The following is a 24920-nucleotide window of genomic DNA, read 5'->3' as shown; positions in this document are numbered from 1 at the left end:
AATTTTGAAGGTTTGATTAAAACAGGGCAGGGCCTGCATGCAGGAGGAGCCGTCTCATAATCTGGTGATCGTTCTAAAGAACAAGGATTATGAATTTTGAAGGTTTGATTAAAAGGTCATTTTTGGCTTTTATTAGTATAAAAGTTTACCTTTTCCGTGCTCACAACCTCAAATCTCAAGGTGGGCCCCATCATTTCACTTTGTTTACAATGATAAGAGAGTTCTCATTTTCACGCCCCGTTTTCTCTTTCTGCACTCATTTCCAATGTTTTGGTTGTTTTATTGAATTTGAATGATGAGACTGATTACGATACTTGCATGTATTCGATACAATTATGATTTAACGGCTAGCATAACTCAAGCGAATATATATATTAATATAATCACCATCTGACCATCATAATTGTATTAAATACATGTAAGTATTATAGCCAAATCCTTGAATGCTAGGACAAAATGAAGGATTGCATACGGAGAAAAGCTGAGTGCGAAAATCATATTTTCCGTAATAATAACTTCATACTAATAAGATAAATTGATCAGATTGCATAGTCAAAGAACATATATGGTAGCATAAATTTTTAATAACAAAGAATTAACATTAACACATGCTTGAATTACATGTCACAACCATCAGCATCCCCTAATTTCCACTTTTATTTATGAAATTGAAAAACTAATCTTCTGAATATGTCAATCTACTTGGCCAGATTTACAGATCAACTTCCCCACATCAAATAAATCAGAGATCCAAATTCAATTGTCAATTGGAATGAAGAATCAATTTCTTTGCCACCAACCTAATGCCTGCTCTCTGCTGATAGTCGTACGGATCCAAGGAGAAGAACGCATCCATAAAAGTCCCCGGTTTGAAAAGGGTGCTAAGTTCCGAAGAATCAAACTTGGTGAAGACGAGCCTCTGCTCGGTGCCCGAAGGCTCTTTCTGATATATCTCTGTGGCGTATATTGCAATATCCCCACATACTGCTGTCGGTATACTGCAGAAACAAATTATACAAAGAAACAGTACATAATCAGATGAGTCCTCCTTTTGAGTAGCCAATAAACTGCAGTAAAATTGTGTTTTCTTATGTGTGTGTGTGTGTGAGAGAGAGAGAAACTTACTGTAATCTCACTGTAGGACAGTTATAGAAACCCTCGTTTCGGAAAACAGCACGCCTCCATTCGGAGCTGCTACCAGAATCCATAGACAACTTTTGTGCAATGCCATCACATGCATCAAGAACTTTGCACAAACTTGGTGATGCGTAACCAACAATATTCAATCGTGGCCGGCCAGCATGATCAAAATACTTTCCATTGATTCCAAACCGCAATTTCATATGCCTACAGCAAATCTGCAAAGTTACATCTTTGTGCAACAACTTTATCCTCTGACTACCGCGATACAACGGAACAAGGGAAGCACAGATAGAAGGAATGGAAACTTCATCAGGCTGTAAAAACTCCACAGTGCCATTGGAGCTCCCCAATGCAGCAGGTGGAGAACTCTCAATAGACTCCTCCACAGGTATTTCTCTCAATGTGATGTCTGGCTGATTAAACTCTTTCATCACTACATCGCCAAGTGGGCCCATGTCAAAGGGATCTGGTCGAGCTGTGCTCAATTCAACCAGATTAGAGACTTCTTCGGTATTGTTATCCCTAAGAGATATTATTGGATGATTCTCCCCTGTTCTTTGATTTGTAGAAGATAACATCTGACCATTCTCATGCTGAGTATTCATGTTTATGCGAGCCCCCTCAGCAGAAGATTTCCCATCACTACGACTTCTTGTGATAGCATTTGGAGAAACCCAACTGTTCTCCGTGAATATGTCTGGGAGACTCGACTCCTGTGAGTAGATCAGACTATAGTTAAGTTCTTACTTTTGATATATTTGGTGAGTTGAGCAGCTCAACTTGAGCTTCAAAAGGTCTAACTCAAAGGATGTGAGCCAAGTACTGTTTTAAGAATATTAGTCTTATGTCTAATCTCGAGCCTCATACTGTGCATTATGACCCTTATAAATAAAGAAACTACACATTTCAAAATTGAAAATAAAATACAACTGATTTATAATCTAACATGGTAACACCCCGCCCCTTCACGTGTGAGCTCCTCACCACCATTAGAAAACCACATGAAATTCAATAAATGCTTTGTTATTCAAGAATGAATGGGTTCACCATTCCTTTCAAAATCGAATCATTACCAAGAATAAAACGGTTGCACAGTATTTCAGAACTTCAAGATTCATTCGAACATCATCCAAACTCCTGACAAACCATTACATAAAAGATTAGTTCAAGGAAACCAAATTGAAGGCAAGAGTAATTAGTTTAAACTTGAAGTACGTTTCCAGAAATACCTGTGTTTCTGCTGTCCAAGCCCGAAATAGGTTGCAAGAGTGGCCATCTGCGCAAAATAATACGTGTCATGTATGTATAAACGATTAACATTCACCAAAATCACAATTCCATATTTCTTTTTGTCCTTTAAATATGGATTTGAATAATTTAACGAACTTATTCGGATCAAAATCTAACCGGTAACATTTACTGACAGATGGAGAGAAAATAAATACCTTCATGTTACCAGCTCTCCTTCCGAACCGCTGTGTCAACAATGCCAAGGAATCAATTGTACCTTTCGGTTCTGGAGCAGGCCGACCAATTTGTGTGAAAGCCTCCCGAATCCGAGCACAATCAAACCTCAGAATGTTGTGACCAGCCCATATACGTCCTATACAAAAAACAACCATAAAATCAAATTCCACTCATCAAAACTGCAAATCAACCAAAATTCTTCATACCATTAATGAAATATGAATCTCAAATTATCCATCATCGCCAACAACCACAGAAATGAAATCCAAAGCAACCCACAAAAATCAAATTGAGCTAATTTACTTGCATTGCATCTAATTTCCTTCCATTTCTCGGCAACCAGACACACAATCAACCATAAATATCAAACCTTCATGTTAAAATTCAAATCATTCGTACAAAATTAAAATAAAAGTCCAAAATTTAGCTTCTTCTCTTCCCTCAATTTTCTCGGCAGCCAAACACCCAAACGCATAGAGTTAAACTGAGAAAACAAAAACTAAAGGCAAGGAACTAACCGTGGAGAATGTCGTAGACCTTATCGGCGATGTCTTGAAAAGAAGGGGCGGCGACAACGGCGTCGCGGGTAATGCCGTTGCAGCGCACGGACAAGGAGTTGATGGCGGAGAGGTCGGCGGGTCGGACCAGGGTGGAGTAGCTGTCGAGCTCCACCAGCTTCCTAGGGCAAACGAGAATCGACCCGAATTCCAAGATAGCGAAGCCCTGCCGGGGTCGCGTCGGCACCGTCGTCTCCACGTCGAAGAAGGCTATTTCGAACCGGTCCTCGCTCCGACTCGCCATTTTTTTATCTTCAGCGGTTCAACGGTTTTGATTTGGTGCACAAATAATAACCTGCCATGCCAAAACCCAAGCCCCCGCTTCTATATAAACTAGCTGTACAACAGGGCCTTTGCTTCCTCGTTAAGTTTTGGTTTCATTAAACTTTGGGCGAATCTAAAAGTGACACGAGGAGAAATTCTTGTGTCCGTTCGGAGGGTTTGTCATCCATTTATCTACATATGTTGAAGGGACATTTTGAGTTGAGATCATTTCCGAAACTTATTGTCCATAGCTCGAGGATCAATAAATTTAAACTGTTCAAATTAATTTCAACAGTTCCATTAACTCATACTATTGATATACTTCACACAAATCAAGGGTTCGAATCTCTCTCTCTTGATTGGTTCAGATTTGATGGTTCTTAGGCTCCAGACAGTGAGGTAGGAAGAGGAACTCAACTCCTTATGTATATAAAGTTTTGTTTTTATGATTTTAATAAAATTCATTTGTATACGTGTCAGACTGTGATTTGCACATGACAAATAAAAACGTTGGTATTTCATGCATGAATAAAGGTAGGTAATATGAGTAAAGAAGCAATAGGGGAATGTAGGTTTGGTATCTAATTCCTCGCCTTGGTGTGTGACCAAAGCTTGATACAAAACCCTAACTGCAAAGCCACATGTAGCCCCATTTCCCACGTCTAGTTGCATTCTTTGTAATGCAACCCCACTAATTACAAATACAAAGAATGGTAAATCTATTTAATTTACAAAGAGTTTTAACTTTAAAGGGTAAAAACCTCTAGAGAAAATTGAGGACATGCTTATGTTCCGAGAAAGGGGACATCAAGGTGGCAATGTCTCAAACTTATCACGCGTCGCCACATGTTTTAATTTTTCCATGCAGCGCTCCCGTTTCATGCAAGCCCTTCGAGCTTCTGTCGGATTTACCCTTCCAGTCTTAGGGAAGCTAAGGATTTTCTCTTTTCCTATTCTTCAATATGGAAAAGCACATCTGATATGTCTGGTTTAGTGATCTCACCAAGCATCTCGTAGATCAAAGATCCATCCTTATGGGTCCTATCACCTGCCACAAAACTATGAACAGCTCCATTGATTTGAACCCAACTTCGACCCGGGGGCTTTTTCGCGCCCATCTTAACCATTTTCTGTCTCACACAAGCAACATCTAGCCATCTTTTAGCGGAGGCATACACGTTTGACAAGAGCACAAGATATCCTGCAGCCTGGTCAGGGTCAAGTGTAACTGTTAATTTTTGAGCCGCTTTTGATGCGAGTTCAGCGTGCTTGTGAAGCCTACAACCGCCAAGGAGAGCACCCCAAACAGCTTCGTTTGGATTCATAGGAATACTCTCCACAAGCATATGCGCTTCATCTAGAAAACCTGCTCGGCTCAAGAGATCAACCATGCACCCATAGTGCTCAATCCTCGGGGTGAGTCCGCAAGATTGGGTCATGAACTTGAAAAGCTGGCGGCCCTCCTCAACTAATCCAGCATGGCTACAAGCACACAGGACACCAATGAAAGTGATTTCATCAGGTCTTACATAATCAACTCCCGAGCTTAGCATCAACTGAAAGATACGAAGAGCTTCCTCCCCGCGACCTTGTTTTGCAAATCCAACGATGATGCTGGTCCATGAGACAGTGCTTCTTCTTGGCATCTGCTTGAATAACTTATAGGCATCATCAATTAAACCACAGCTGGCGTACATGTGTATGAGTGCATTGTACAGAGTCACCAACCGTGGCTGCGACTTCATCCACAATTGCTCTTCGATGTACCAGTGAATCCACCTTCCCAGTTTCAAGTCCCCTATTTCAGCACAGGCTGATAATGCTGCCACTAGCGCCACCTGATCCAGTTCCACACCGGCCCTCCTCATCTGACCAAACAAAGACAAAGCTTGCTTACACCTCCCACTCTGAGCACACCCCGCAATCATGGTGGTCCATGAAACAACATTCCTCTCCCGCATCTCGTCAAAAATCCTCCGCGCCCCATCAACATCCCGACACCTTATATACCCCACAAGCAGCGAATTCCAACTCACAACACTCCTCTCACGCATACCATCAAACACCCGGCGTGCATACTCAACACCACCAGCCGACCCTCCACCCGTCGCATACAAATTAACCAAACTGGTCTGAACAAACAAATTGGAATCAAACCCACTTCCCAAAACCCTCCCGTGCACCTGTTCCCCTTCTCTCACCAACCCCGACCTCGCACAAGCACTAAGAACATATGAATAAGTAAACCCATCAGCCTCCGCCTCCGAACCCACCAGCCGTTTATACAATTCAACAGATTTCCGCGGAGTTTCGCTCCGAGCGTGGCCTCTGATCATCTGGTTCCACACAGTAGTACTTGGGTTTTCGACATTTTCGAAAACTTTGCGGGCATGATCGAGACACCCAGAAGCAACATAGAGTGATAAAATCCGAACAAGAATGTAGCTTTTTTGTGTGAGTCCGTGAATTGTTATTTGGGTGTGAATTTGGGTGAGTTTTTTGATCGAGTTGCAGCTCTGTAGTAGAGAGAAGAGGCGTTGTTGCAGAGCTCTGGAGGTTGTGGGGTTGGCGGGAAGGGGTTCCTCAACTGACATTTGAAACCCTTCTGTTTTGTGAAAGCAAAGCAAAACAAGGGCATGTAATTAACATTTTGCAAAATACTTTTCCGTTCTGCATGCAAAAACATGTTAAAAAATACCGCCAATGTTAGGGAGATTAAATTTGTAGATAAAATTTATAAATTAAATGATGTGTCACAAATAGATATGAACACGTTTATCAACGCTTAAATAATAATTCAATCATCAACTTTCATGTCATTTAGACCATGTTGTATTGTCATTTATCTAGTTACGTCAATACACTCAATAAAATTAGCATGTGAGTAATATATTTGAAACTCCGTTTTGATCAGTGTAGTTTCAATTGTGTCAATTTATATTTTGTAGTTTATTTGATTACATCAGTACATTCAGCAAAATTAGCACGTAAGTGGCAAAAAATTAGCATTTAAATCTCAATGCAGGAAAAATATTAATAATCATTTGAGTTACAAACTTATTGTAAATCGTGATATTTAAAATGTAATACTCATAATCAGCAAACCTTTAGCTTCGACTTTAAGCATACGCGAATAAATCAGACCAATGTCTCAGAGATCTCTTGCACTTAAGTTCAAATCTCCATCGTAAAAGTTCAATTTTCCCTCCCATTAGTCTTAAGAATATTGTTTAACACTTGAAACTATAGGGACGACGCAACACTCTCATGAAGCAATTCTTCCGTCCAAAACACACACTCGTCTTCACCTCCTCCACTTCCACTTCCACTACCACCATATCAAGACCATTTTCTTCTTCCTCGTCTTCTCCGGCATCCGATTCCAGGAGCACCATTTGCAACCCGAGCACTGGAGCTCTTCAACTCGGCCGCGGCAAAACAAGGGTAGCGAATCCATCTCCGCGGTTTCATCTTCCGAAAACCCAACTCCGCACAAACCGCAAACAGCCGAAAGCAAACCAGACACTTAAGAGATACCTTAAATCCAACTCCGCCACCAAAGCTCTCTTGCTGTTCCGAGACGTACTGCGTAAAAGTCCATCCACAACGGATACCTACGCTCTCTTGTTTGTCATCATCAAAGCTTGCACCCAAAAGTCCGTCTCGAGGGAAAGCAACTGCATGCCCTTGTGCTTAAATATGGATTTGAATCCATATTTTACCTGCAAACTTCTTATATGAACATGTATTCTGCGACAGGTGATGCTGTGAATGCACGCCTGGTGTTTGATGAAATACCCTCCAAGAATGTAGTTTGCTGGACCACATTGGTTTCTGCTTATGTCGACAACCTAACGAAGCTCTTCAGCTGTTCAGGCAGATGCAGATGCACAATGTGGAACCCGATCAAGTTACATTGACGGTGGCTCTCTCAGCGTGCGCTGATCTCGGAGCGTTAGAAATGGGAGAGTGGATTGACGCTTATGTCTGTCATAAGCATGGGTTTGATACAGATTTATGCTTGAACAATGCGCTTGTCAACATGTATGCGAAATGCGGGGACATTGGAACGGCGAGGAGATTGTTCGACAACATACGAGAGAAGGATGTTATGACATGTACATCGATGATCGTGGGGGCATGCACTACATGGACAAGCAGAAGAAGCGCTTACCCTTTTCGGAAGAATGAAAGAAGCAAGTAAAAACACCAGGAAGAACAAGAAGAATGGTGAGTTTGGAAGCGCCTTAGTTGTCCCTAACGATGTTACTTTCATAGGAGTTTTGATGGCTTGCAGCCACGCGAGGATGATGGAGGAAGGGAAGCGGCATTTCAGAAGCATGAGCCAAGAATACGGGTTGAAACCCCGCGAAGCTCATTTTGGGTGCATGGTGGATCTGTTCTGCCGAGCCGGGCTCTTACAGGAAGCTTATTACTTTGCTCTGAAGATGGCAGGGCCTTCAAATGCAGTGGTGTGGAGGACTTTGCTCGGCGCATGCAGCCTCCACGGAGACATTAAACTTGGCTCGCAAGTTAGAGCCTAGTTATGCTGGTGATGATGTTACTTTGTCCAACATCCATGCTGCCAAAGGCATGTGGGATAGGAAGACGATTGTTAGAGATCGAATGAAGCAACGAAGGTCGCCGGGTTGCAGTTTGATTGAGGTGGGAAGGAGTATCAGTGAATTTGTTTCGGCCGATGTCGACCACCCTTTGAGGACTGAAATTTATCAGATTCTTCGGCAGTTGATTGCAAGTATGAAAGCTTACAGCTACTCTCCGGAGCTTTCAAGCCTAAACGGGTGTTGAAGGGAGAGAACAAAGATTTAAAGCATTTGTACTATAATTCCATATGGTTTAAAACATCCTTTGCACTCTTCATTCTCAAGTCACCCACAAAAAACTTTTATATGGCATGAAGCTCCGTAAATCGGTAAAAATCTAAACTACTTATTAATAAAATCTTCTCGTATTTTAAAAGAGAATAAAAAGATAATTCCACCTTAATTATAAAATCTAAATTCTCCTTCCGCTCTGGCGTTTCCTCTCTCTCAGTCCCTCTCTCCTTCGCATTTATCTCCAACTTTTCTCTCCCTAATTTAAAAAAAAAAATCCGTGCAATTAAATTTTCCAATTCCATTATTTACAGAAATGGTATTTTCCCAAATATTTAATATTTTATAATCTCTCCGTTCCCTGTACTTGATTCCGGACAACCGGTTCTCTGCAGCAGCAGCAGCAAAAAGCCCCCCACTTTCGACCAATCCGCCGCCGTTTTGACCCGCTATGGAGAGCGTTGGGCTTCAAAGAGTTGGAGTCGTTCAACGTCTTCCGCTCCTCGTCGTCAACTTAGTTGCTGGGGCTCTGGTTTTGCTTTTTGCTCTTGGTATTTTTATTTTGTTTATTTTTAAAGGGTGTTTTAATTTATTGAAATAATTTTTTGTTGATTTTTTTTTGTGATCAATTATTTTGGTTGAATTATAAATGCCCCAGTGTGGAATTTGATAATTTTAAATGTCTATATAATTGATGTTATTGTTCCCATAAATTCAACGTTGCTAATAATTTATGTTTTTTTTTTTTTAAATTAATGGAGTTTGATATGCATTTTTACATTTTTTTTTTCTTGCAGCTGGATTTTTCACAGGAGGTATTGCTGGTGCTTTAGCTGGGAAGGCTTCTGATAGAGGTGTTGTACGTGGAGCTGGATTGGGTGCTGTTGCTGGGGCTGTGCTCTCCGTCGAGATTTTGGAGGCGTCGCGTGATCTACTGCGGCTAGGCCGCCCTGGCTGGCGGAGATCTTCATTGATGGTGAGCTATTAAGCTCTGAGGTATCCGTTTCTCGTTATTTATTTCACCTGTGTAGCTGTTATGATAGAATGTGACCTGCCAAGAACCGGAGATGATCTCGTTTTTTGGTTAAATTGAATGATCCATGGTTTTAAAAATGTGAACTTCAACAAAAAAACTCGCGGTATTGTTCACTTTAACGAAAAACCATATTTTTACACTAAAAAGTCAATCATAATACGATTCATTTTACCATTTATTTTGTCTTTATAGTTAAAACTCAAATTTTCAAACCTTTTTCATTAGTTTTTCTTTTAAAAATATGATATTTCCGTTGAAGCCTATAACGATGGACGCATAGTTAAGGATATGCATGCATAGTGTTGCAACTACATAGTTCTGTATCAGTTTTATGGAAGTAGTCTTAACTCTTCATCTGTGGACCGAGTTTCTCTTTTTCCGGTCATGCAAAAATCACAGAGGAGCTTATTTGTTGGAGATTTGAGGAGGAAAACTTAGCACCGCCGGAAGTGGTAATTGCTAACCAGGTTTCCACTCTTTTTTCCACATGCTTTAGTTTACAAAGCAATAAATAAATTTCCAGTTTAGTTGGATGATAGCAAATGGTTTTGCAAGTTTGTTGTTGGATTCAGAACCTCAGCCTCCGTCCTGTGCTTACGAGAGGAAGGGGTTCCCCGGGGACTGGTGCATCTTACCAGTTTTATTGTTTTGAAAGTTAATGATGGAACAAGTTTAGTGATCAAAACTGTGATGTTCCTTTGCGCAATTGCTTTTTATCTGATTTTATGAAGCTGGAATGAGCAGGTTACCCTTGCTAATCTTCGTCATGATGTCGATGGAGGAGCGGAAACCAGAGGGCTGTCAAGGGATGTTCTGAAGAAACTACCATCTGATGTGATCTTGAAGGATACCAAGGCAGCTCGGGGTTGCTGTTGTACGATATGTTTGCAGGTCGTAACTCTTTCTAAGACGACTTGAACATTTTGTCCGTTTTAGTTTGAAAGTGTTTGTGATAAAATAGATAGATACATTCACATATTTGGAAGATTAAACTATGGTAACTGGTTAATCAATACTCAAATCTTAATATTGTTTTCATTGATGGCGGAAAGCAATCATGTTTATGAATCCTGGTGCGGGTTCAATCCCCCTGCCTCCTAACAACTAACAATTTAACTCACTAATGCTATCGTTTGTCAACGAAAAAATCACTTGTTTTCAACTCAAGGGGACACTATCTGAAATCATAACAACAACAATGTGGCTTCTGCAGGATGTTTAAGAAGGAGAAACTGCGAGGACGCTGCCCATGTGTCAGCATACGTTTCACTTGGCGTGCGTGGACAAGTGGCTCAGCAGACACGGTTCGTGCCCTTTATGCCGGCGAGATTTGTGAACAAAACACAGGTTGATTTTTATCACCAAGGTCTTTCGAAGTAAAGTTTTTAAGAAAAACTAATGAAAAAAGCTTGAAAACTTTGAGTTTTAATCAAGAAGACAAAAAAATGTTGAGTAAATAGTACCAGAAGTGACTTTTTAGATTAAAAATATCATTTTTCGTTAAAAGTGAATAGTACCATGAGTGTTTCGTTAAAACTCCCAAGTTTTTATCCCCTTACTGTTTATGTAAATTCAGGTTTTAGATTTGTGTAAGCTGTAAATAGCTTAGTCATAGTTTGTGGTGAGTATTGAAGATGTTCTTGTGTATTTGCTCCCTTTAGAGATGGACCGGATATTGAACAAGAATATTTTATCTAAGAAAATTGAACAAATTTTTTTTGAAAATATAATAAACTGAATCTTTTGGCATGTGTGATGAATATTCCTTTTCTGATCGTTGAATTGAATCGAGAACGAGGTCCTGTGTTTGATTCTCTCGGGGTCGTGTGTTTCATTCTATTGGATCACAGTATCTTGTTTATCTCTACTATATGATAAACTTGTTTGTTGCTGCATCCATCTGAGATTCCCTAACAGGTAATTGATGTCTTATCTGCTCAATATGTTGATTTAATTATCATAAAACATTTCATGAATTCATTTGCATTGGACCATCAAAATATCCTCAACAACTCATCTTGTTGGAAGCATTGTATGCGACAATGGTCAAAAAGAGGTTGAAATATTTTTGTGAGTCTTCTCGGCCCTTAGTAAGGTGTATAGCAATGATGAAGTCACCCACTGACTCCATTTTCGACTCCTTTGGGCCCTCAAAGTCCAGTTGGCTCATGGCCCATTATACGTCGACGGAGAATTCTGAGGTACGGGTGGCCATACCACCTCACTCCGTCCGACCCACACCCACTCCTTGATCCAGCGTTAACTTACGAGTCGTGATTGAACAATCACGTGGTACGGACATCCGGACTAAAGAACATCTCCTACTGAACGGTTTACGTATATTAAGGGAGGGAGGACTCGACACTGAACTTCGGGGCAAGGATACTCCTCTTAATTACTTGAGCTACAAACTCTTGCAGATAACGGCCGAAACTGCTTTTAAACATTTTCACCAAAAACGCTTTCAGTTATTTTAAAAGCACTTTCAAACAAGTCCAAATATTTTAACAACCATTTGTTTGATTTTAGACTGGATAAGGAAAACGATCAAAGCAAGAAAGACAAGAAAAATGCTTCATTAAGATTGGAGTGATCTCTTACATACATAGCCAAGGAACTGGTACAGAACCTATGTGTCCTAGGCGAACCGCAGGCTTAGTTGCTTATCAGTTTCTCTGCATTTTTTAGTACAAGACATATTGCACGAACCGAAAGGACATCCGAGGAGAAGAAGATGTGATGAGTATGCTTCCTAGGTCGGACGTAAATTTCTGCAAAGATGTGGATTAACTTATTTGGGTTAGTGGTAAAAAATTTCAGAACAAAACCAAACTCGTGCTTCAAATAGCCGTTCATCATGTGCGGAAATTCAAGTCCATCAACCATATGAATTTTAAGAAGGCAACTTATGCAGCTCGTCGGTGAAAGGACTCAAAGAAAATGCTTGTAGGTTTTCGTATATCAGAAACTCGAATGAGCGAGAAGATGGCTTACATGGCAATGATGAACAGCAACAACACGATCATTTGGACGTCATTTCACACTGCAACTGCTACAGGCCTTTTGCTGGTCTTGATTCCTTTAATAGCTGCAGGATTGAAAATAAAAGCCAATGTTAAGATGCAAGTTAATTAGCTCGTCTGGACTAATAACATAGGTTCTGAAATCTGTGTGATCCGTACCTTCAGCGTAATCTTTAGCTCCAAAGACAGCAGAACCAGCAACAAGAGCATTAGCTCCGGCCTCAATAACCTGCCACGACAGAAAATGTTTGGAACCGGATTCTTACATCCTAAATCGTGCAACTATTTTCACACTCAATGAATGTGTTCGTGTTCCATTAATCAACACGACTAATTTGTTCTTTTTGTTGATATAATTACATCCTAGGAAAGCTCTCAGCACGACACATGTCAAATTATTTATAACGGGGTACATTGAAACTTGGTCCACATACCTTGTACGCATTTGCTGGACCAACTCCGCCATCCACTTCAATCCATGGGTTCACTCCCTGCAGTAATAACAAGCAAAACTGTGAATACCTCTTGCGTTCACATAAAGTGTCTGAACGGAATCCCACAGCGGGAGAGAGGGAGAGAGAGATTGAATCAAGGTGAATTGGGATTATACTTTCTCCACACACATTCTTCTCAAGTCTGCAATTTTCTTCACTTGGCTTTCTATGAAGCTCTGCCCACCAAAGCCAGGGTTTACCGACATAATCAAGACCAGATCGACCACTGAATCATGAAAAAGAAAGTCAATATCACCCCATTTCACGAGATGATATATCAGATGAGTTAACAATAAGCAACAATCGTCTTTTCTTTTTGTACTCTCCCTTCCCATGCATTAACTCATCATGTAAAATGCAAAATTGCTTGAGAACAGGAGTATTCTGGCAGAATTTCGAATATAAGTTGGCCTTTGTGATCCCATACAAGTAAAATACACCACGTAGGGGGACGATCCTTGACCATATAATATCACTATGAATCAATTTTATAAAGCACCACCATGATTATATTCCCCAAATGAATCAGAACGTATATAATATCCAAAAGAGAAGCTCACCATCGAGGATATACTCAATTGCCGTTAGAGGGGTGCCAGGGTTGAGCACAACTCCAGCTTTAGCTCCCAGACTCTTTATCTGAATTACAACAAAAGTATAGGATTACTAAAATGAACTTGTCGTACAACCATATTATTTTCTGGTAATACTTTCATGATTGCAGGGATAAGCTTAAATGCATTCTCTTGAAAAAGGAAAAGCAACTAAATTGGATCGTGTAGCCCTAGCTTTGCTTCACCATCTATGTATATCATACTTCTTCACTTCTCACCACCACAGGAATATTACATCCCATGAATTCGTAGTAGAGACAAGATAACACAAACCAAATTCAGAACAGTAACGCAGCTGCATCAGTTCTTTAACAAGTATGCCATTACGAGGATATGAGGGAAACCTTACCAGATTAACTGAACGGTGTAAATGGATGGTGGAAGATTGTTCAGCATGAACACTGACTATGTCTGCTCCAGCTTTGATAAAATCTGGCACTCGCTGTTCAGGCTCCACGATCATCTGCAGCGCTTCAATTTCACATTAGCCATTGCTCTTTATTCAAAGCCTATCTAATAGATACCAAAACCAGCAGAATGAAAAATACCAGATGCACGTCCAAGGGAAGGTCTGTCACAGGACGCAAAGCATCAACCACAAGAGGTCCAATGGTAATATTTGGAACAAAACGGCCATCCATCACATCGACATGAATCCAGTCACAACCTGCCAACTCTACAGCTTTTACCTGGATCAAGTGAGAGTCAAACTCTAATGCTAAGAGTTTCAATCTTATAATTCAACACTGGAAAATCTGATGCAACAATTTTTAAACAACGTTTTTGCAGTAAAACATAATACAAACATTTCAAGGTTTACATAATCCGTGATTTCGCCTATAATCCAGAAACCGAAAAAGAAATACATGCTGACAAAGATTGAAAAAAAAATAGAACCTGCTCTCCCAACTTGGCAAAGTTAGCAGAAAGAATAGATGGTGAAACAATGATGTCACTTTTCGAGAATTTATCAACCCGAGATGAAGCCTTCACCAGAGTCCTACATCTCCTCCTAAAACCGAAACGATAACAGAAGCAACATCAGAAATGCAAATGATCATTCTTTTCCTTCTTCCGGATAATTATTTGCACTTCAAGTTCAGCCAAGCTTAATTGCAAATCATCAGGCACAAATTTCAAATACCAATTCACTAAATTCAATGACCATAACATCCATTCGAGCAAAGAACTCTGCTTTTCACAAACAAAGTCAAATGAATACACTCCCACGATCTCCCATCTCAAATTTCCAACAATTTCTTAACGTTGTACTACTTTCCTCAGCTGGGTTTCATCCGAAAGCACGAGTTTTTCTATCCTGGAACTGAAAACCCGATAAACAAAACCAAACCCAAATGGAATTCAAACGAAACAACGTTAGCCAAATAAAAAAAACAATACCTTGTGAAGGTCAGAGAAGTGGGTTGAGAAACAGATGGTTTTTGAAGCTTAAGACCTCCGCCGAGTCCGCTGATCTGCTGGGACTTGAGAGTTGACGAACAAAGTGAAGCAGCCGACATCTTTCCCTTCCCCGAATCTCTGTCTCTCTGGCTTCAACGGTCAGCTGGTGGCGCAGTGCTGCAGAGAGGATTGAAAAATCTCGGAGAAATTCAGGAAGAAAAAACGCGTGGCCGACACGTGTAGTTCGCGGTTTTCGTTGGGGATTTTTCTTATCTGCAATGGTTGGCGCTCTATTGTGCTTGCTTGTGATTGTGTAAACTTGCAAGTGGGCAACGACAGTTTGTTAACGTTTGTTCAAAGTGGCTCTTGAAGTAAAGTAGAGGCCTTTTTGCCTACGTGGGGATTTATGGCTTAGTTTATTGGATCGAGATCTACTATGGAATTCTGTGTGTTTGGAGTTTGCGAACTAAAAGATTCGGACCATTCAATTTTAATCTTACTGTTCCTATTAACACATCTTACCAGCCCACTTTTTGAAAAAATGAATGACCGAACCGTCTAAATCTCTTGGTCCAGAATTCCAGACACAAAGGTCCAGAGTGAACCTCATTCCTAGTTTGTTAACGTTAGTCCACTCATTTCTTAGGTTGTTTCATAACTATTTCGCAGATCAGTTTGGACTTGACCATTTCAATTACATCGAAATAATGTTTTGATCTTTGTTTGATGAACTTATGAGTGTTGAGATTGAACTTGTGAAATTGAATAACAGTATAACATATCGTGTCTTATAAGTCATTTGAGAGGGGTGATATTCTATAAGACTGGTTTGGATTCAATTTCGTCCATGTCTAATCTCAGTTACCAACACCCGATAGGTATGTTTCTCTTTTAAGGAAAACGACTCTTTGAACAATGGATTAGTATATTTGGCAATGTCTAATCTCCCTAAATTAGAATTTCCTTAAAACCATGAACCATTCAGGCTCTTCATACTATTAATCATTAGATTTTCTTAGTTATGAACAAAATATCTTCGTTAATATCTAATTAGATTTACTTGCCTAATAATTCAATGGCCAATCATTACGATGAGTTATAGAGTTGTAGTTTGTGTTATAAATCGTTGAGTTTAGTGGAAGAGTAAACTATCAAAATTTGTCTGATTTTCCCTATGAACTTATTGAGAAAATTAAAGACTCAAATTAAATTTGTTGGCCAATTTCCTCCGTCAAATATAATTACGTGCATGTATATAAGAGGAATTTGCTAATCCATACCCTACTTGGGAGGTGTTATCTACAAATCTCGCTCACATGCCTCAATCATGCGGGCTTTTTTAATCCTCTCTTCATAACATTTTATGATCTATTAGTTCAAAACTTGGCATCAAACATTGCCCAAGTAATCGAGCCATTAGCACTATTATCCACTTGAAGCTAAGAGGGGTCATGTTCGACTCTCATAGATAACGAATTCAGTATCTAATATTGCAGTTGTGGGTTGCACCATCCGGTGAGGAGCAGTGTGTCTCTTTCTCTTAAGTTTAAAGTTTGAACCACCATTCCCTCCATAATAAAATAACAAAAAATAAAAGAATAATTAAAATAAACAAAAAAAGAGAGAATAAAAATGTTAAAACAAACAAGCAAGTGGTTTATAGGCCTTCATCTTCTTTCCACCTACTTCGTCCCGCATTCACATCATCTCTCCTCTCAAAGTCTAGTCCAGACTACCTCGTAGTACAGAAAATGAACGGTCTAAATTGAATTGAGAAAATATTATTTTTGCTTACTTGCCAACCTACGAGTTTTTTCCTTATAACTTGCAGGCTATGTTTAAGGGAGGTTCCGTGCCTGCATTTGAGAATCACAAGCCATGGTTCCCATGTATTTCGCGACAGCTTGGTTCAACGATTATGTTTGCACCTGAACCCTGCAACATCAGCAGGGATTTGGTTTCTTTCAAACCTTCAAAAAGCTAGCAGCATCCGCTACTCGGAGTCGGAACCTGACAGTGGCATTTCATAGGAGTCTCTTGGTTCCATATCGGTGATGGAAGGGGGTAGGTCTTGATTAAGCACGTTTCTAGCCCGGTCTCTCCTTCTTCGTCTACTTTCATCCTGTAAGACGGAGATTAAACATGTCATCGGAATGATCTAGACCAAAAACATGGGTGAAGTGTACTTAAGTACTAAGTTGGTCTGTTATTTTTTTTGCTCTTAATGCTCACCGTGGAATTTGGCTGATTTGGTTGACTTGACACTGGAGTTGCTTGACTCCTCCGAAGCCAGATGGTACCGAAAGACATCAATGCGGCTAGAAGCAGCATTGGACCAAACCTTGGATCTCCAATGCGATCATAGACTCCGCGTAACATTCCACGGATGCTCTGCATGATCGTGTTTGTTGAAGGAATTCTTTGGACACCAGCTGACCATATTGGCTCTGAATCCTCAGGAACCAAATGAGGAGTTCTTGTTCTCTGCAACGGGAACATAAAGTAAAGCTCCTGAAAAAAAGTAGTTTATGAAACTGCTCGTATGAGAAGGTCAAGTATATTTACATAATCAGGAAGATCTCTGGAGTCGCCATCGTTGATTATTTGCGAGATCCATTTAGTAATCTGCATGAAAAAGGTGAAAATGAAGCAACCAACTTAGAGAAAATTTGTATTCTGTGACGTCTGAGGCATCGATTGTAGCTTAAAGTATTACGCAAACTCAAGGAATTCTCAAAACAGAGTTAGATACCTCCTGAGTATCATCTGAACCATTGTACTTTGCCACAAGCTGTGATGCAGGATCTAATTCCTGGTCTTGCACTGCATCCCATATGCTTTTTGGCTTCTTCTCGGGCTTCTCACTCTCTTCTGTCACATTCCTCTTATAGCGTACAATAAATAACTGAGGAACATCAGTCATATCTGTCCTTTCTCCACAAGTTTCATGACTGTTTTCAGATTGGAGGAAGAAGAGGCAATATTTCTGAACAAAAATTAAATCATTTGTCACACAAAAGTTTCAAGACCACACTTAATGATATAACAGTTAGAAAGGCAAACAACACACAAAGGTTCACCTTTTGGGCTTCTCCGTCAAGCCAAGCAAATGTCAGTCGTTTGCTTTTAAGCGCTTCTGCTGCTCGTGCTATAGATTGCTCTTCATCAGCTGACCTTGACTCAACTTCATTTGACAATTTCTCTTGAACCCTGCGAATGGCCTATCAAACTTATGTCATTCACACCAATTGCTAAGTTTTGAAAAACTTGAAGGTTAGATTGCATAGAAAACTCATAAAGTCAGAAGTTTTGATTGCTTCTCTGAATATAGTAACTTTTTAGAATGCATGCATATTGGGTTTAGGATTTCTATAGACATAACTTGTTGATCTACAGCCGACATCTGAAACAACTCTAAACAATAGACACAAACCAAAAATTAGAGCAATATTGTGAAAAAAAAAATTGACAGGAAAGACACTTACTCCACGCATGTTACTGAGTTCTGGGCTATGCCTCCCTGCTATAACAGCACAATACCAAGTCACGGTATCATATCCAGCACGAGAATAACCTCGAGAATCACAACCCAATTCCATGGATGTTGTACTCCTCAACTGAGGTAGCTCTGAAAGAATGTGTGAGAAATAAATGGGAATTAATTAGTCTTACTGCATATTACTACAAAAAGTTCTAAAGTACAATTCACTACCACCAGAAAATTTGATGCATTATTTTTTGTTACGTAGATCCACTAGTAAATGAATAGGGAATCCAAAGCAGCTTATTGAATATATTGTATTGTCTGAAGTTCTCTGAACTACTTTTTGAGAGTCCAGGTATATTGCTAATAGGTTAAGGTCAATGCCAACCTATGTAAGCTTTGTAATGCACTCTTTCATATTAAATGAAGAATGTCGCAAGAAGATAACAGTACCTTGTTGTTTATTTTGCTCCATAATATGTAAGAACTGTAAGTAGTTAACAGATCCTGCAAATCAAAACATATGGCTTTGGTTATCACATGAAGCACAAAAGTTTATAAAATTGTTATAGAGGGTTAAGAGAGTTACGTACCGTGGTACACAACAGGTTTGACACCAGGATCTTTCAAAATCACTATAGCAGGTGCAGATTCCACCTCAAACCTGTTGGAAAGCATAAGAGTTCTTCTGAATCACAGATGCATAAATTTTGGTATCCAACTTATGGCAATAGTTCAAGTTCCAACTCACAATAGTGGTGTTTGTGTTATTATAGACTCAGTTCATATAAAAATTTTGAAAATCTGAAACTGTACTCTTTCAGGAGGATTAATATTAGATTAGCCACTCTTCACCAAAAAAAAAAATTATTAGATTAGCCACTCACGAATTAAACCAAAAGGAAGATTCCTCTTCTTGCCACAGCACGAATGCAAAAGAAGCATGAGCCCAATAATTTTTAGCAGCTTGGCGTATGAATGGAGCAGCACGCACCCCTGTTTTTGAGAAGAAAATGACTCTTACCTATGAGCCAGAAGAACAAAACCATTATCCAAGTGGCAGGTCAAAAATATTAGCAATAGATAGCAGCATGTTGCGGAGGCATCTATTTATACGTTATTCAATTTAAATGCATTAGAAAAATATTGAATCTGCAAGTGTACCTTATGAAGACTAACTTTTGCTAGAAACTTCTGCCCCTGAAAATTGAAGTATGCATTCATATCATTTTGAGGTATGTTAAAGGGTGACGGAAAATAAAGAGCAGAAAAGTGAAAAAAAATGAAAGGTGAATTAATAATACGCCTAAATCAGTGAATCAAAAGTAAAATTAGATGACAAAAACAGATTGGATAACCTTATACTGCATCAAACTTATATTTTGAACAAAGTTGTATTTAATCTTAAGTTAGAGAGGAGAAGGAAAGAAATCTTCTCATTGAATTACCAGTGTCTCCTTTGAGTAGTAAAGAATACGAGGCAAACCAAGTATGGTTGTTGCAAACCAATCTGTGACTGAATCAACAGAGAGATCTCCTTCATACCTGAGACAAGAATCAGACTAAGATGTCATTCCATAACAAATGAAGGAAACATGACGTGCTTGATCATATCAAGCAAGAAGGAAGACAGAAAGAAAAACTTGCCCTTATATGTAGATATAGCATAGTATCTAAAATCTTCTGCCATGGAAATAAAAAATCAATCTTTACAATATTGTGCATGTCTACTACATGTAGTAGTAATCTTACAGCTTACTGAAAACCTCACCTAATAAAACAATTGGCAGTTTTACACCCCGGTGGAAAAGCAACAAGAGAAGGAATGCCTGTAAGAGATTGATATGCAGTTAGAAACATGAAACAAGAAATGAAAATACTTCATCACGAAACAGTTTCCGTGCCAAAAAATTCATGGTCAAATTTACGATTGCTTAGTAGTTCAGCAGCCCCATAGTCCTGGTACCAGTTGGCACAATAGATACAATGCCCCGGGATAAGGGATAAAAGATGCAGTATTATGGGTAATGAATATCCCTCAAGTTTAAAGATCTTATTTCTAAAGCCTGCTATGCCCCTAACTTCGTCTATTGCCAACCATTTATTTATCAAAATATGCATATTCTTGAGCAGTTTTTTAGTTCACATTCACAAATTCCAAGACCTGCAATTAAATAAGAATCGAATCTTTGGAAAATAACAGCAGGTAACATTGATCATTATCAAACCACTTACCATTCCTGAAGAAAGGTTGTCCAGTTGGTTTTCTCTCAGCAAAATGTGTCGCTAGCTGAAGCTCTCCAAGTTCCAACATGCCAGTATTTGCCACACCATCCAAAAAAACAGCTAGAGGGTAACAAAACAAAATGATCATATTCTCAAACAAAAATTATCATAAATAAAAAATATATTTTGAGTCAAATATTGGAATTTAAAGAGTGAGTCAAATATTGGAATTTAAAGAGGGAAACAAAGAAAAGAAGGGAAAGAATGGGTTGTAAAGTTGTGACTATAATGCTTCGAATGTATGAATATTTATTTCTTAAAAGGAATAAACAACTTTAAACATACAATCCTGGATCAGAACGTAGAAGAGAGAAAATTTTCCCAGCCAATCTGAATGGTTAAACTTATGGAGACAAAACCAACTAATCAATTGGTAAAACACGGTCTCCACTCTGTTTAGTGCATGAATTAGCCACTTAATATGTATTCACCTTTCATGAAACCATTTCAAATACAGGTAAAGAATCTTAAATCAGGTTCTCCAAACTGAAATCGTACCAATTTTCTTCCACATATCAGAAAACTGATAGCAGCTTTTGCTCCCAAATGAGCACACCTGGTCCAAATTCCAACAAGCAGTGTCAGTATACTATTAAAAGATAAATAAAAGAAGTTATCTTGATAACAAAATACGACAAGAAATATAAATAAGGCTATTTTAAGACTGAATATGTACGCACATTCTAGTTATGTGTTGGCTAGAACTTTATAACAAAATAGGTTTGTCTGTCAGGTTATGCATGTCCCTCATTAATTTAAAGTAAAAATCTAATGGAAGGGGAGATAAACCAAAGAGAAGACATAAGCATATGCTGGACAAATTGTCATGGCATGCAAGGCATCGTTTATAACGTGGCTTTACCTGAATCAGCCATGGTTTGTTACCCTCGAACATAGTCTGAAAATCCTTGGAGGTCATGACTGTACCATCATGGTCTTCAGTTTCTATTAAAAAGAAAAGATTACACTTATTAATCAGTGTAGAAATAATGGAAATCCTTTAATAATTATTCTAAGAAAAAAAAAAACACAATGTTAATGTAACTGAAACGTTAACATGATGAAAAGATTAAGTTCCAACCAGAAGCAACAGACTCTAGCAAAGGAAGGTCTATCTTCGAAAAGCTTTCTCCTTTATATTGCTCTGTGACCTTCTCAACTACATCCTAAGGTCAAAAAAGGGAAATTAATAGGACAGTTGAGCACGCCGCATAGGTTAGCAAAAAATGAACATGGATGGAACTACGAGCTGGACACATAAGATGTCGATAAGCCTTGGAATGGGAGGGAGAACTCACTATTTGCTCATCGATGCCGAATATGTCATAGTTTCTTTTCCACACTGGATTTGTCAGCAACTCATAAGCATATTGAATCTGGACATACATCCCGATGTCATACTTAGACCAATAGTATAAACGAAAGAACAGAGAGCAAGCCAAAATACTGAATACGAAAACTATTCATTCTAAAAGCATTGACACAGCAGTTATCATATTACTTCTATTCGAAAATAGTGAACAAAAAACTCATATTTTTTAAGTAAAAGATGCATCTTTTCCTTGTTATATAGAAAACAACCATTTTCGCATAATGTATTCAAAATATTAGTAATAAAAAAATGCCCAATTCAACATATTTTCTCTCATTCTTTGGTAAAGCCATATAATTTTATCATCAGATTGCATATTTGATAAATCAGGCTACATGAAGTTTTTCATCTACATGTAACAATAAAACTCCGCCCCGCGGAAAAACCACGGAGTTCACTAACCTTGATAAAATCAGAAGTATCCGGAGCCTGCCCTTCTGAATTCCTGAAAAGCATGAAAATTTGAAGCGTTTCAGATTGTGCTTTTTCAAACTTTGACACACAGAGCCTTCTTCTTCTTCCGGAAATTACCAAAACCAATCAAATTGACCAATTTCAGCCATTAAAACGACATACCAGACCGAAGAAATATTTTCATACGCCTCTTTCACTTCTTTAACGGAGCTATAGCTCCTTATACCAAGAACTGCAACAATTCAATCAACAAAGCAATCGTTCGCAATCCACATTCATACAAATATAAGTGTGTGTGTGTGTGTGTGTGTAGATAGATAGGGAGAGAGAGAGAATTACTGTCGTAGTGAGAGGGAGGGAAGGATTTGGGAATAACGAAGAGCTGGAAGAACATGGCGGCAGCAAAGAGAATCAGAGGCAAAGAGTAGGCTTTGATTACCGACGCCGTCGACTTCGTCGCGGCCGGAGACGCAGGCTTTGCCATGGAGCTCAACCGTAGCGGAAAATTTCTGGTTCCAGTTGCAGAGAAGAGAGTGACGAAGAGACTGCCGTCTGCGAGTAGCGGTGAGCCCAATATTATGGCGCAAGTGACGACAAACAGGAGCGTCCACTTCTACTCGCGCATTGGTGGAGAGCGATCTGCTTACCGGAACTTGACACGTGTGAGGAGGTGATTGGTTTTTTGACGGAGAGTCAACGGAATTTGGGGTTGAAGAACACGTTTGGAATGTTTGTGATACACGCTAAGTACCACTTTTGGGCTTAAAACTAAACTATTTGGGCCTATATTGTTAAACGGATCACGACCAATAATGCTTAGGCCCATGATGTCTTCTCTAGTTCAATTTGCATCCATGGCTTAGTGTATTCGTTGCCATAACTAATTAACATAACTGAAGGATTGAGATTTTCTCTAGATCTCACATTCTGGAGTTCACAGATCAGGCAATTCGCAACGTTCAAGAGAGAGATATATAAGCTTTGAATATAAAGATTGTGTGTAAAGTAGGCCAGTGAGATGTGTTAATGGGGACCGCAAGATTTAAATTAAACCATCCCCAGGCTCTAGAGTGTGAGATCCGGAGAGGATCTCAATCCTTAACGGAACATACTTGGCTTCTTAACATGTAAGGACTAAGAAATCTGCTGCTTGTAAACAATAGTTTGGCGCGTGCGTATAAACTTTATTTGTTTTTTAATTTTAATGCATTATGTTTGCTTATGTATCAGATTGTCGAGTTATATTGTATATTAGTATAATATATAGTCTTTAAAGCGGCTCAGGATCACCCGCTAAAATTCTTGAAAAGCTGTAATGTGCAACCACTCAACCGGTGATTATATTCAACAATATATATCATATATATCATATATATCATATATATTACTATGTACTATGTGATTTTCAATCTAATTCGCAGCTACATCAAATGTGTGCTTCTTGCCTTTTACAATTGTCTCTTTTATGTGTCTCTTTCGTTTTTACAGGTTTTAGATGCTTCTTTACTATTATAATCTTGTAAGATAAAGTTCTTTTTGTCTAATATTTTGGTTATTGAATACATAACCGAAAGAGCCTTCTCCCATTAGTGTTATTCCTCTTTCTATGTTGAAAGTTCAAGTTTCAATTTTTCTTGATTGTTTTTCTCTTTTGGGGGTAAAGAACGAGGAAAAACAACCCAACATCTAACTCAAACATCACAGAAAACACAAGAAGTCTGAGACACCCCAAAATTATCATCTGTGAGAGGCGATCCAATCCAAGTAGGGGATTAATTATCAAACACATGAAGGCCAATATCTATATTATTACTTTAGCTAGTTTGCCAACTGATCCGCCATATAATATTTCACAAGAAGATTAACTAATTAACTGTACCCATCAGAAACGGCAATAGACCGACACAATGCTTGCCTGTTGGTGTTATATATTTGGCGATTTGATGGTGTGGAACCCTACGTACGCCAAGTTACATGAAGATGACTTATCAATACGAAGGCTTTAATTTTGAAGCTTGTGAAGGCCAAGGCAGAACTTAACTAAACAAATAAAACAGTTTACCATTTCAGGGCATGCATGGCGGGACACACGTACATAGTTGAATAAATAATCAACGATGTAGTCAGCTCACATATGCATGTCATAAGTCATAGCTAGCATGGTCCATATGTATCTGGGGTGAAAGACAACATTAATACATGAAAATATCCACAGATGCATGTGATTTATATATTGTCATACATATTGCGGTCAATCTAAATATACAGTGGCGAAGTTTAGAATTGATGAGGGGAGGAGCGAAATTTTAAAGGATAAAAAGTCTCAAAAAATGTAAACAATATTAATGTCTGTTATAACTCGTACCTAAAAAAATAAGGGAGTTTTAATGAAAAGGGCTTGGGCCAACAAATATTTAACCAAAAACCATCCAAAAATATTATTTAACCAAAAGGGCTCAAAGTTTAATAAAAAATCATCCAAAACTATTGTCCACGGGTCAAATTTACAAGCTCAACCCGCTACAAATCT

General features: G+C 38.9%; 4 protein-coding genes and 2 pseudogenes across 4 annotated transcripts; 2 read left to right on the top strand and 4 right to left on the bottom strand.

Moving 5' to 3' along the window:
• Positions 1 to 544: 544 nt before the first annotated feature.
• Positions 545 to 3526, bottom strand: LOC103437844 (protein NEN1-like). Its single transcript, XM_008376348.4, has 6 exons — positions 3129 to 3526; positions 2589 to 2746; positions 2373 to 2419; positions 2217 to 2280; positions 1126 to 1856; positions 545 to 998 (listed from the first exon to the last, which is right to left on the bottom strand). Exons 1-6 carry the CDS (start codon positions 3409 to 3411, stop codon positions 764 to 766), a joined length of 1518 nt encoding a protein of 505 aa, XP_008374570.1. The 5' UTR covers positions 3412 to 3526; the 3' UTR covers positions 545 to 763.
• Positions 3527 to 4381: 855 nt separating this feature from the next.
• LOC103437845 (pentatricopeptide repeat-containing protein At5g66520-like) lies at positions 4382 to 6025 on the bottom strand. The gene has a single exon (XM_008376349.4). It carries the CDS (start codon positions 6023 to 6025, stop codon positions 4382 to 4384), a length of 1644 nt encoding a protein of 547 aa, XP_008374571.1.
• Positions 6026 to 6559: 534 nt separating this feature from the next.
• Positions 6560 to 8312, top strand: LOC103438180 (putative pentatricopeptide repeat-containing protein At1g74400; annotated as a pseudogene).
• A 165-nt stretch (positions 8313 to 8477) lies between these two features.
• Positions 8478 to 10927, top strand: LOC103437846 (NEP1-interacting protein-like 2; annotated as a pseudogene).
• A 935-nt stretch (positions 10928 to 11862) lies between these two features.
• LOC103437847 (ribulose-phosphate 3-epimerase, chloroplastic-like) lies at positions 11863 to 15266 on the bottom strand. The gene is made up of 10 exons (XM_008376351.4): positions 14835 to 15266; positions 14331 to 14445; positions 13982 to 14122; positions 13783 to 13896; positions 13380 to 13458; positions 12936 to 13045; positions 12760 to 12816; positions 12485 to 12554; positions 12297 to 12390; positions 11863 to 12073 (listed from the first exon to the last, which is right to left on the bottom strand). The coding sequence occupies exons 1-9, from the start codon at positions 14951 to 14953 to the stop codon at positions 12341 to 12343; spliced, it is 855 nt and encodes a 284-aa protein (XP_008374573.1). The 5' UTR covers positions 14954 to 15266; the 3' UTR covers positions 11863 to 12073; positions 12297 to 12340.
• Positions 15267 to 16467: 1201 nt separating this feature from the next.
• LOC103437848 (uncharacterized) lies at positions 16468 to 22970 on the bottom strand. The gene is made up of 20 exons (XM_008376352.4): positions 22730 to 22970; positions 22553 to 22622; positions 22379 to 22421; positions 21903 to 21980; positions 21686 to 21770; positions 21467 to 21549; positions 21103 to 21160; positions 20554 to 20664; positions 20090 to 20147; positions 19767 to 19863; positions 19483 to 19518; positions 19206 to 19342; positions 18912 to 18982; positions 18772 to 18825; positions 18320 to 18462; positions 17915 to 18055; positions 17587 to 17820; positions 17400 to 17459; positions 17067 to 17318; positions 16468 to 16956 (listed from the first exon to the last, which is right to left on the bottom strand). The coding sequence occupies exons 1-20, from the start codon at positions 22872 to 22874 to the stop codon at positions 16828 to 16830; spliced, it is 2085 nt and encodes a 694-aa protein (XP_008374574.2). The 5' UTR covers positions 22875 to 22970; the 3' UTR covers positions 16468 to 16827.
• Positions 22971 to 24920: the final 1950 nt, after the last annotated feature.

The sequence above is a fragment of the Malus domestica genome, chromosome 06, assembly GCF_042453785.1.
Source record: "Malus domestica chromosome 06, GDT2T_hap1".
Classification (NCBI taxonomy): domain Eukaryota; kingdom Viridiplantae; phylum Streptophyta; class Magnoliopsida; order Rosales; family Rosaceae; genus Malus; species Malus domestica.
The sequence above is the reverse complement of the archived record's forward strand: the minus strand, read 5'-3'. Positions and strand labels throughout refer to the sequence as shown.

Excerpts from the sequence above, each read along its gene's own strand:
- LOC103437848 (XM_008376352.4), bottom strand. The coding sequence starts at position 22,874 with ATGGCAAAGCCTGCGTCTCCGGCCGCGACGAAGTCGACGGCGTCGGTA. Across the intron at positions 22,422-22,552 it reads GAAAATATTTCTTCGGTCTG|GAATTCAGAAGGGCAGGCTC; the intron begins GTATGTCGTTTT and ends CATGCTTTTCAG. Across the intron at positions 16,957-17,066 it reads CAAATCAGCCAAATTCCACG|GATGAAAGTAGACGAAGAAG; the intron begins GTGAGCATTAAG and ends TCCGTCTTACAG.
- LOC103437845 (XM_008376349.4), bottom strand. The coding sequence starts at position 6,025 with ATGTCAGTTGAGGAACCCCTTCCCGCCAACCCCACAACCTCCAGAGCT.
- LOC103437844 (XM_008376348.4), bottom strand. The coding sequence starts at position 3,411 with ATGGCGAGTCGGAGCGAGGACCGGTTCGAAATAGCCTTCTTCGACGTG. Across the intron at positions 2,281-2,372 it reads CTTGGACAGCAGAAACACAG|GAGTTTGGATGATGTTCGAA; the intron begins GTATTTCTGGAA and ends ATGGTTTGTCAG. Across the intron at positions 999-1,125 it reads TGTCCTACAGTGAGATTACA|TATACCGACAGCAGTATGTG; the intron begins GTAAGTTTCTCT and ends TTGTTTCTGCAG.
- LOC103437847 (XM_008376351.4), bottom strand. The coding sequence starts at position 14,953 with ATGTCGGCTGCTTCACTTTGTTCGTCAACTCTCAAGTCCCAGCAGATC. Across the intron at positions 13,046-13,379 it reads AATTGAGTATATCCTCGATG|TGGTCGATCTGGTCTTGATT; the intron begins GTGAGCTTCTCT and ends TTCATGATTCAG. Across the intron at positions 12,555-12,759 it reads GTCCAGCAAATGCGTACAAG|GTTATTGAGGCCGGAGCTAA; the intron begins GTATGTGGACCA and ends CTGTCGTGGCAG.